Here is a 12,534-nt window from a genome sequence, read left to right as displayed (position 1 = left end):
ACCAGGGGTACGCGTACCCCTAGGGGTACGTGGGTGTCCCCAGGAGGTACATGAAAAGATAAAAAAAAAAAAAAAAAAAAATATTACCAACTTTTTTTTAAATTATCTTTTTTAAACAAGTTCAGAGGAAAGATACATTCACATCAGCATTTCATATTAATTCCCACAGTGGAATAAAAAAGTGTCTTTTCAGTATATAGATTGTCCGTCAGTATAGTCATATACTGTGTAGCCTGCCTGCTTGCAGTTGTGATTTTTAGAGATGAATCATCGTTTAATAATAAAATGTGTGGCAAACAAGGTATGTTTATCCCATTATATTAGTGAGAAATAATGCAACCTTGGCCCAAAAAGCTAGTACTCCTGGACAATCCCACATCATATGTATGTATGTTCCTATGACTTTTTGCGGACATAAAGCACATTGGGACCTTGTAACATTTTTATTTGACAGAGTTTCCTGGGTGACAGATAAATCAGTTTGTAATGAGTTAATTGATTATTATAATTATGAGAGGTTAACGGAATATTATCCCATACATTCTGCCAATTTATGCAGGCGTTGTAATCCTTTAAATCTATGTTCCAGACAGTGGTATTACCTGTAGTTCTGTTTAGTTTTCCTTGTATTTTATTATATAACCCAGAACCAAAACCATTTTTAACATTTATGCCACTCACTATAATTATTAAAGGATGAACTGGTAAAGGCTGATGGGACACCATAAGTGCGCATTGCAGTGCGCAACTGTAAATAAAAAAAGAAGGATGTACTAGGGACATTATAGATTTGCTTGAGCTCTTGAAAGGATCTGAGACCGTATTCACTGTATATTTCAGATAGTTTATGAATACCTTGTCTTTGCCAATTGGGAAATGTAGCTGGTTTCCCTCCCAACAGTAAGAAGTTGTTATAAAAAATAGGGGTATCTAGGTGCCATTTTGTGTCCCACTGTCCCATTTCAGCAATAACGTAAATTGGATGTCCTATAATTGGGCCGAATTTAGTACGGCAAAAGCTTTGGGATAGACCAGAAAAGAGGATATATTTGAGTGTATATGGAGATCAGGGGTGTAAAAAGTACCCAGAAATTATACTTAAGTGAAAGTATGGGTACTGTCTCAAAATCTGACTCAAGTAAAAGTCAAAAGTATCTGGCTAAAAACACACTTGAGTAAAAGTAAAAAAGTCCTACTTTTAAATGTAAGTACTAAAAAGTAAAAGTAATTTTTTTTTTAAAGGGATAGACCAGGGGTCTCAAACTCATTCTATCGTGGGCCAAGTTTTCATTTTAACTATACATTGCACCAGCTGAGTTAGTTGAAGAGGTGAGCCAATTAGTGAAATCATCAGCTGGTGTTTAGGCAAGGCTGGAATGAAACCAAGCATACACTCTGCCCACAATGGAATGTGTTCTGCGATAGACAATGCTGAAATTAAAGAACAGAGGACACTTTTTTTGCATTACAATTATTTAATGCACTTCTCCATTGAAGGTAAACTAACATGGACGGCATTCACATCACAGCATGAATAATATCACAATATTAAAGACTTGATATACTGTAGTATCCTGAATAATATGACAATATTAAAAACAGAATGGTGTATCCTGAATAATATCACAATATTAACCACAGCATACTGGATTATCCTGAATAATATCACAATATTAAAAGCAGAATACTGGAGTACCCTGAATAATATCACAATATTAAAGACAGAATACTGGAGTACCCTGAATAATATCACAATATTAATAATGCGGATCTGACTGTCTATTCTTCTGATAGCAGGTATTTAATCAAAGATCCCCGCTTTCTAGTGTTGCACAAGGACCAATCAGCATGGTTATGGGCGGGTTCATTTTCCATTGATGGGGATTTGATTGGCTGTTTACCTGCGGTCGCAGGATTAATAACGTTAACGTTAGTTCGGCCAGATAAACAATTAAAATATACTAATTAAAATGGTTGGACCTGTGAGATTTGTACTTTGTACTTTGTAGGTCTGCATTTTAAATGTAAGGAGTAAAAAGTATGTTTTTCTTCTCTGAAATGTAATGGAGTAAAAGTACAAAGTATACAAACCTAATAATACTCGAGTAAAGTACAAATCCCCCAAAACAGTACTTAAGTATTGTAACGAAGTACAATTACTCAAGTACTTTACTACTTTACACCCCTGATGGAGATACAATGTGCTTCTCCATATTCACCCATGGTATGTCAGAATCATTATTGAACCATCTTAGCAACGGCCTGAGCATAAAAGAGAAATAGTACTGTTCGAAATTATGAACCAATAGCCCTCCTGCTTTCCTACTGTAAAAAAAAAAAGGTTATGTACAGGAAAACTGTACCCAAATAAAGAATAATGCATGCCAAAATTGGGGGAATTCAAATTAAGTAATAATTTGATGGATATAATATTATTATTGGCTATACTTGTTCTATCACGCAACGTTCAGCTTCCCACCGGACTGTCAGGCGTTACACCGAGCATCATCATTGTAGTGTAGCTAGTTAGCAAAATATCAAGCCTCTTTCAAAATGTCTGTTAACATTATGGATCAATGGCTGAGTTGAGCTGGTTCATCCAGCAACAACAGCACAGGTGATACTGCTGAATCAGGAGAACCCATTCAGAAGAAAAAGAAAACGGAGAAAGTGAAGAATAGTCAGTTTGGTGAACATTATGTGCTCTCTGGATTTACTGTCACTCACAACTACAGAGCAACCACAGCCAATGTGTTTCCTCTGTGGCGACATGGTTTCGAATAATAGCATGAAACCATCCCATTTACATCTTTTTATATTCAGATCTAATTCTATTGCCTATATTTATGTCTTTCTGCTATTACCCTGCCCATACCTATACCTCCCCTCCCCCATGCTGCTATGACACCCACATTTACCCAAGGGGATCAATAAAGGACTATTTCATCTGATTGTATCGCATCGTATCTCATCTCATGTTATCTTAGTTTTGAGTCTTCAGTGCTTTGTTAACTTAATGTTACAATGGGAATGAGGTAATGATGTCAGACCTCAGAACTAAAACTTTACTTCAATAAACTGCCAACCTGTGTCACCATATGACTTTATCCAGGTCACTCACTCACACACACACACACACACACACACACACACACACACACACACACACACACACACACACACACACACACACACACACACACACACACACACACACACACACACACACACACACACACACACACACACACACACACACACACACACACACACACACACACACACACACACACACACACACACACACACACACACACACACACACACACACACACACACACACACACACACACACACACACACACACACACACAATTCCCCCCCCCCCTCTCTCTCTAACACACGCACAGCCGGTCTGCCACTGCCCTATTGGATATACGTTATAAATAGGAAATAAAGAATGTGAATCTGAATTATATACTATGGGTAAGAGTAAAAGTAAACAGTATACACTAGGTGCAGTATACACAAGGTACCCTAACTGGCATGATATATGTCATACTACGTCATACGTCGTAGTCCGTGCAGGTTTTGGTGGTCAAGAGTCAGACACACTTAGTGGTCAGTGGTCATTATTTGTTTTTCACTCGTAAAGAAAGTAAAATAAATCTCCTGGTTTGGATTCCCTCCTTCCCTGGAGACGTGCTGCGCCTACTTTAGACCAGCCATCTCTCATCTGGCCGAATAGCAAACATTCTAAAAATGTCACTTTTAAAACACAACGTTGCCTAAGCTAACACAATCTTGCTGTGACTAAGAGGTTTGCTGGAAAAAATATGAGATCAGATTTCTCAACTTACAACTTTCCTGATTATAATAAGATGACAGAGGACACCAATAGACACCAATAGAGAACAGCTTTTATCCAAATCACTTTACAATTTTGTTCACTCACACATTCACACACCAACAGCGGAGGCAACCATGCAAGGTGCCAACCTGCTCATCGGGAGCAATTAGGTTAGGGGTTAAGTGTCTTGCTCAAGGACACTTCGACACGCTGCCCGGGAGGATCGGGAATCGAACCAGGAAACTTCCGATTACCAGACAACCACTCTACCTCCTGAGCCACTGCCTCCCCCAAGTAACTAAGATATGTAACTAATGCCAGGGTTACACAAGGAAAAGAGATTCGCTGGGGGGAAATGTTTCCATAGGTATTTCATCAACAATACAGGGTTGACTTGTGACATTGGCAAGAGAGCTGATCACAAGAGTCTAGGTGAAGCTCTGTGTCGTAGCGCCCTTGTTCATTTATATTTACCCCCATTATTGGGGAATGGGAAATGTCGGAAATTCATTCAAATTAAATACTTGTCGTTGACTGATTTAAGAAATATTCAATAATTGGGCCTACAGTCAGTCTATGTGAGTTTCATCCAAATCAGAACAGAACTGTAGGATTTATGGCTGCTGCAGGCAGGCAGGCAGGCAGACAGACAGACAGAACCACATGAGTGATGGCAATACAAGTGCAAAGAGAGAGAAGAGAGGTGAGAAGAGAGAGCGAAATAGAGAGAGAAAGAAGGAGAGGAAATAGAGGGGAGAGAGAAGGTGAGAGAAGAGAAAAAGAGAGAAGAAAGAGAGCAGAATGAGGAGTGTGCAAAAAGAAAGACAAGCCAGAGAATAACAGCTGAATAAAAAGCTGGATAGGTAAAGAGAGAAAAGATAGATGAGATGAGAGGGAGAGAGAGAGAGAGAGAGAGAGAGAGAGAGAGAGAGAGAGAGAGAGAGAGAGAGAGAGAGAGAGAGAGAGACACAAAAATCTCACGGCATCTTCATAAAACCAACACACACACACACACATGCCCGTTCACCTGCACACACACACACGCCCGTTTACCTGCACACACACACACGCCCGTTCACCTGCACACACACACACACACACACACACACACACACACACCCCAAAATTGTCCTTCAGCACACATAAAAACCACTTGACATTCAAATGTCAACCACGGTACGTCCCTCTCCCCCGTCGTACTCCTCCTGCCACTTGTCCACCTGTCGGATGAGCTTGAGGAAGGAGCGCTTGGACATGGGCGTGTCTTTGTACATGGGCCAGCCCAGGAACTGGAACTGTTGCACCATCCTGTAGCCGTCCTGGGGCCGTGCTGCAATTTGTAGATGCGGAATATTCTACTGATGATGTCATCATCCGGGTCAGCAGAGACAAACTCAACCTGGATGGGTCCGTGGCGGTGGACACCGTTTGATTTAGATTTTATTTGATTTTATTGATGGATTAAAAACACACAACAAGGATCCAAAGGATAACATGAGAAAGAGTAAAACCCTTATTTCCGTCATGGTCCCAGGGCTGTTAGGCCACAACAAAAACACGACAATAATACAAAACTCATACATTTAAAACATTATAAGACTAACCTATCGCTAAAATTGTATACCCCACAATAACTAAAAACTGACAATAACACAAAACTCATACATTTAAAACATTATAAGACTAACCTATCGCTAAAATTGTATACCCCCCAAACTAAAAACTGATTGGAAACCCATTCAAACTATAGGGGGCTATTCCTCTATTCTGTCCATGAGCCACTTCCTGACGCGTCTCTTGAAGCTGTGGAGGCTCAAGCTCTGTTTGATGGGGATAGGCAGCTTGTTCCAATCCTGGGCTCCAGAGAAAGTAAGGGAGCACTGGCCCAGTTTGGATCGGAAAGAAGCAGGCTTCAGGTTTGCTATGCGTGCTCTAGTTCTGTGGTTGTGGGATTCCTTGACCGGGGTGAAGTAGTTCTGGAGGTATCTAGGGGACCTTTGGTTTATAATATTGTGCACTATGTTCAGTCTGAGCTGGGTAACTCTGGCCTCCACAGGAAGCCAGTTTAGCTCCTGGAAGTGACTCCTCCCTATGTGGGTGCGAGGGCCAAGACCCATTACCACCCTTACCAGCTTATTTTGGGAAACCTGAAGCTTCTTTTTTATGTTCACTGTCAGGCCCTCGAACCACGACATGCTACCATAGTCAAAGTGGCAGAGTACTAGGCTATTTGCTAGTAGCCTGAGGCTATCTCTGCCAAGGAGGTTGGCTTTCCTAGCTAGGTACCTGGTGCGGGCGTTGACTTTGCCCAGTACTTGGGAGGCCATAGCCTCCCCATCTAGGCTCCCATCTATCATACAGCCTAGATACTTTGCTTTTTTTTGCTGTTTTAGGGTTACAGCTCCTAGCTGGATGTTAAACTCCTGTGCTTTCCTGAGCTTAGGCTTGGAGCCTAATAGTACTGCCTCTGTCTTACCTAGGTGAAGAGAAAGCCTGTTGTCCGAAAGCCACCTGCTGACCCCTGCAAGTTCTTCACCTAGCATCTGTTCTAGTGTGTTCTGATCCTTGTGTGAGACTAGCAGGGCTGAGTCGTCTGCAAATAAAAACAAGTTACATGAGCATGCTGCTGACATGTCATTTATGTACAGTAAAAAAAGGAGAGGTCCTAGCACGCTTCCTTGTGGGACCCCACATACAATGGGCTTGGCCTCTGACATAGTGCCACTGACCTCAACCCGCTGCACCCTATCAGCAAGGTAGGAAGAGAACCATCTGACCACTGTCTCAGACATACCCAAGGCCTTAAGCTTGGAGAGCAGTATGTCATGGTTCACTGTGTCGAAAGCCTTCTGTAGGTCTAGAAGAACTAGCCCACACAGCTTACCTGAATCTATCTCCCTCCTGATACTGTCTGTAAGATAAAGAAGACATGTTTCAGTAGAGTAGGACTTCCTAAAGCCGGATTGGAGGTCATACAGGAGGTCATGGCTGCTTGTATATTCCTGGACTTGTTCATGGACTATCTTCTCTAGGACTTTGGATAACACACTTAAAATTGAGACTGGTCTATAATTGCTGGGGTCAAATTTGCTCCCTTTTTTATATATAGGGATGACTTTGGCATTCTTGAAGTCGGTGGGTACCTTGCCTAGGTCCAGGGAGAGGTTAATAATATGGGTTACTGATGGAGCTATAACTCCGGCTGCATCCCTCAGAAACCTGGCACTAATGCCATCTACACCTGTGGCCTTCTTGATTTTGAGCTCACCCAGCATCGCAGCCACTTTGACTACTGACACCTTGCTTAAGGAGAACGAGTTTGCCTTAACCCCTCGTTGGCTATAGTAGTTGGCAACAAAGTCATCACCAAACTGCTCTGTCTTGGGAGGTAGGTTAGAGACAAGCTTACCTGCTACCGATGTAAAAAAGTTATTAAAGATTGTGGCTACATTCTTTTTATCAAACTCCATTCCCTTGTCGGTGGACAGGCCTATGTTGGACGCAGTAGTCCTTTGGTTGGCATCGCCCCCACAGCCTAGCTGCTTGAGGGTTTTCCACAGTTTAGTTGAGTCATTGCTGTTCTCCTTGATGGTTTCTGCAAAGTATTCTCTCTTAGCTATCCTGATCTTTTCCTGAGTCTGGCCAGTACTGTGGACACAACTGGGCAGGGTCCACATCATTGAGCATGACGATGGAGGTACAGTGGTAGTCCAGTCACTGTGTTGGGCAGCGGGTGCTGAGTCACTATGAAGGCAGAGGGCTGCTTGTAACTGTCCATGAGGGCAGCGTTGATGTAATTGGCGCTCTCCCCGTCGATGGTGATGAGGAAGGGCAGGCAGCGGTCGGGCGGCAGGACGTCCATGCAGCGGTTCTTCTCGTGGTTGCGGGTCAGCAGGGCAATGCTGCAGTCTTCCACCCGCAGGGTTGGAGTCACCATGTTCAGAGTCCTGAACTCCTCCTTAATGGGACTGGAGTTAGTCTGGGGGTCTAGGCGGTTCATGTCATAGTAGACCGAGCAAAGCTGATTGGCTGGAATGGTGGTGTCCCCACAGAGACATGCCTCCAATATGGCGTCGTGGATGAAGACGTACTGCTCCTCTGTCTGCACCATATTGACGCGCCGTGAGCGCATCTCTCTCACGCAGATGTAGATGATCACCACACCCTCCCTCTTCGCCATGTCCAGCATGATGTCGATCACGATGAAGCAGCCTGTCCTGCCCGCACCGGCACTGCAGTGCACCACCATGGGCCCGGCGTTGGTCAGGCTCTTGGACTTCACCCTCCTGATGAAGCCCAGCAGGCCCGTGGCGTGGTAGGGCACCCCGTGGTCCGGCCAGCCCGTGAAGTGGAACTGTTCGATCTCCCGGATCTCGTGGGCCCCTCTCTTCTCCACGGCGAAGGTCCGTATGACAATATGACATACTCAGACAGCAGCTGGGTCTCTATGAGCGTCACCCTGCCCACTTCCACCAGGTTGGTCACCATGACGATGGCTGCTGTGTTCTCCTGCCACACCATCCTCCAGAAATCAAACACCGTCTCCTGCATGGGGCCTTGCGTAGCGATATAGTGATTTGGTCTGTGGCATCCATCAACGTAATTTGCATTAATGTAATCGGAGCTCTGCTCCCCCTCCTGGGCCTGCAGCTCATCCTTCTTGGCCGAGTCCCACGGTACCGACTGTCCCTCGAGGGAAAAATTTTTCTGTTTTGCATAGCCCCCTTTTCACACCATCCCTAGCACCGTTTATATTAAGGGAGCCTATCCGTAGGACTTCCATGTGGAAAAAAAAGAGGGAGAAAACAGAGAACAAAACCCAGAAAGAAATACCACCAGCAGATGTGTACCATACACAGTACATTATAAACCTGTATTTGATGACAGTCTTTTCCTGACATTAGTAGCCCATTTATTCAGTCTGAACTTCCTCCTGGGCGTCATGAACCCCCCCCCCCCCCCCCCCGTCTGTGCTCTTGGTAGCATGCATCACAGACATCACAACCCAGTGCAAAATGTTTCCTGTTTTTTGTTTCCCTAAGAAACCGGGTGAACTCCCTTGCAGTACATCCTCCTGAATAATGTATATTTCAGTAGATAGTCAATTATAACACTACCTTATGCACACTGCACCTTATGACACTGTGAATACTGTGAATATATTTTTCAGTTAGTTAGATAGTAAATTATATTGACCTATTTGTTTACACTGCTTGTGTTGTTTTTACTACCTGTACCACCCCCCCTTTCCCCCATGCTGCTAGGATGCCTGAATTTCCCCAAGGGGATCAATAAAGGAATATCTTATCTTATCTTTCCTAGATCCTCATTCTCACTCCCAGATAAAGATGCCTCTCCATCAGACTCAGGCCATGGTTACACTGGTGAATACAGCAACGTTTTTGTTGCTGAATGATTACGTTTGCTGTCCAAGTTAACACTTTGATAGCCACTCACGGCTAAACTCGTGTTTACAATAGTTACATTGAAAGCCACTCACGAGATTTCTCTGGATTTTTTTTTTTTAAAATGTTAGCGATCTGAAATCATATTGCATCACGCGAGCCTACCCTAGCCTACCCAAGGGCCGCCGGCGATCAGATGTGAAAAAAGCGCCCCCTATCGTCTCCCAGATGGTAAATCACCCTTTTGGAATGGACTCAATGAAAATGGATGGGGAAAAAAAATATTCCAGTCCACATTTCACTTCTCACCCATGCAGCCGGAGTACCAGAGTTCATTCAGGGGGCTCTGAGCCCCGCGGATCATGAGTTCTACTGTATACACGTTAGATCTATACACTTATCGATTTTTTCGAATGGTGATCAGGAATTGGAATATACTAGTTGGATACCAATCTGATGTCAGGTAAGGAATCTATGTTATCAGTGTTAGGATAATCAGACTCGTTTTCATGAAGATATAAGCGTTTCCACTATATATGCTATGGCTGTTTCACTGTAAAATCCACAAGGAAATGAAAGCAGCTATTATCAGCGCGCGCCTCGAACGTGCGTGCGTGCACGTATACTATTGATCATCTAGCGTTTATTTGAAAACGATTCATAAATAGGCCTACAAATTAGTGTTGTCAAAAATATCGAAGTATCGATACATATCGATACTGAATATTTAAAAAGGCTTCGATACTCATTTCCCGAAGTACCGATACTTTCTGCAGTATCGGTACCACCAGCTGGCGAGTGTTTTACCGCAAGTTGTTGACGCGCTGTTCAGAGCGCTCGCCCCCCCGGCTCCTCCGAGTCCAGCCCTCCCCCTCACAGAGTCACAGAGAGCCGTCTTCTTCAGTTAGTAAACAAACATTTTAGCTGAAGATGGTAAATGCAGAGCCTCGGCAACTTGTGCTTGTGGATAAAGAAAGCAGCAGAAGTGCTGTTTGGAGGTACTTCGGGTTTCAAGTAAACAACGAAGGACAAGCTACAAATGCCCCAATGCTATTTGCAAGCGGTTATAGCAGTGCCAGCGCCGATCTCCATAAAGAAATGAAAGAGGTTCGTGACAGCTGCTCTTTCAACGTCACTGTGACTGAAGCATTAAACCATTAACTCTAGTTTAATACATGATACGTTGTCTACTGATGGCGCATAATATCAACAGCTGCTTCGTTGTAACGTTACAGCTACCAGCTAAAGTTAGCCCCCTTAGCTTAGCTGGCCACAGTTATAAATACTGCATGGTAACGGAGTAACGTTAACGTGTAAACGTTATGTCGAGGTCATACAATACTACAGTCAACATAAGGTTAACGTTACCCCGTTTCCACCAAGTGTTTAAATAGCAGCAATCTTGTTGAAAATGTAACATTACTAAAATGCTCCGAGCATAGCCTCTCTGTCTCTCTCTGTCTCTCTCCATCTACTGCTACCTCTCTCTCTCTCTCTCGCTCTCTCTCTACCGCTACCTCTCTCTCTCTCTCTCTCTCGCTCTCTCTCTATCTACCGCTACCTCTCTCTCTCTCTCTCTATCTACCGCTACCTCTCTCTCTCTCTCTCTCTATCTACCGATACCTCTCTCTCTCTCTCGCTTGCTCTCGTTATCTTTAAATAAAAACTGTTACTAACTGTTCAGTTTGTGAGGTACATGCAACACAGATTACAGTGTTTACATCTGTCTGCTTGAGAAAATACCATGTTCTGCATTTGCAATAAAAATGATTGAAGTGAGATGAACAGTTATTTTTAAATGTGTGATCTAAAGATAAACAAAGGGTTTTAAAAGTGTTATATTTATCTTCTCTTATAGTACCAGACTCGAAGCTGAGGAGAATCAACCAGCAACAAAAGCTAAATTTGTTAAAAAAAAAATTAAAAAAAATAAAAAAAAAATATATATATATATATTTTTTTTTTTTTTTTTTTTGGTATCGAAATGGTATCGAAGTATCGATACTTTTCAAGGTATCGTATCGAAGTCGAAATTCCAGTATCGTGACAACACTACTACAAATATCAACGTTCTGGAATATTCCAGTAAAAGGCGATTATCACAGAATGGGCTGTTTTTTCACCTCAAAACGGGTGCTTTTCAAAATGCTCTCAAACGGAAATGAAGCGATAAAAAAACAATCTGCCTTGACAACACTGACTGGAAAATGATTCTTTGATAAGCGACGGGCAGATTAGACACATAGCCATAATTTAAAACATAGATGGCACTGAAAGTGTTAAAAAGAAACGCCGTTTTGGCAGGATAACGCGTTGTCCTACTGGCAACACTGAAATTTTGTTTCCGTTTTGGATACTCGCCAAAACTCGCAGACAATGGTGCCATGTAATCTGCGCGAGCCGGATACAGAGCCGTTGTTGCTCAAGTTATTGTTATAAGGAGCCCAGTCCAAGCTACAACAGTCTGCATTCCCTTAACAATTGTTTGTATTGAGCCGTATTGTACCCATTCTGCAATCTGTTAAATAAAGTTTACATCCATTTATTCTGCTAGCATTAACGTTACCAAGCTGCTAGCCACAATGCTGGCATATCCCAATCACGTTAGCACATAAGCTAACAAAATCGACGACAATCTTTTTGTGAGACTAAACTCCGCTCTTGGTGGTCAATTGTATTGATGTTAGTTTTGTTTCATCAACAAATGAGAGGCAGAACACACAGTGAATGTATCCGTTTTGTTTATTGCACTTTCTTTGCTGAAAAATAAATGCTACGTTGGCTAAATGGCTCACGCGAGGCATTTAAAGATGGTGGATTGTTGTTTTTGAGCAGGAAGTGTATTGGCACATTAAACTTTTCTGATTGGTTGCAAATGGCCTTCATGTTTGAACTACATCGCCACCTACTGCCACCTACTGCTTTAGCATTGTACTACATGTATATACATCACTGTGCTCAGGAGGCAAAAACAATGTCTAACTTGCCTGCCATTACGTTGCGTTCTGAAAAGCGAAACTGACCCTGAAAACGAAACGAAAACTGGCCATTAGTGTAACCGCAGCCTCAATCTCCCTCTCCGTAGCACCCCCCTCTAAATCCATCCCCTCCTCATCAGCTTCACTCTCCTTCCCATTCTGCCCCATGCTAGAAGGCTTATTTCGAGCCGACACCTCCCCAGAGGGCCCCCCCTGCTCAACCACTTTACCCCCCCCCTCCCTCCACAACACCACTGGCCTCTGTGTCACCTTTACTCTCCCTTACAACCACGGGGGGGAA

At 43.2% G+C, this 12,534-nt stretch overlaps 2 protein-coding genes across 4 annotated transcripts in view; both read right to left on the bottom strand.

Annotated features, from left to right (window-relative positions):
- The window catches only part of ccdc102a (coiled-coil domain containing 102A), a 336,579-nt gene that overhangs the window by 269,265 nt on the left and 54,780 nt on the right, over positions 1-12,534 (bottom strand). The window lies entirely within an intron of this gene.
- The window catches only part of LOC311223490 (receptor-type tyrosine-protein phosphatase mu-like), a gene marked incomplete at both ends in the record, with an annotated part of 63,527 nt that continues 56,003 nt past the window's right edge, over positions 5,011-12,534 (bottom strand). The window contains 5 exon segments of the mRNA XM_084308275.1: positions 5,011-5,184; positions 5,187-5,276; positions 7,484-7,565; positions 7,567-8,270; positions 8,273-8,539. Coding sequence (XP_084164401.1) covers positions 5,011-5,184; positions 5,187-5,276; positions 7,484-7,565; positions 7,567-8,270; positions 8,273-8,539 — 1,317 coding nt within the window.

Source organism: Notolepis coatsorum (genome assembly GCF_963971535.1).
Source record: "Notolepis coatsorum genome assembly, chromosome: 2".
NCBI classification, from domain to species: domain Eukaryota; kingdom Metazoa; phylum Chordata; class Actinopteri; order Aulopiformes; family Paralepididae; genus Notolepis; species Notolepis coatsorum.
This window is presented reverse-complemented; position numbering and strand designations above follow the sequence as displayed.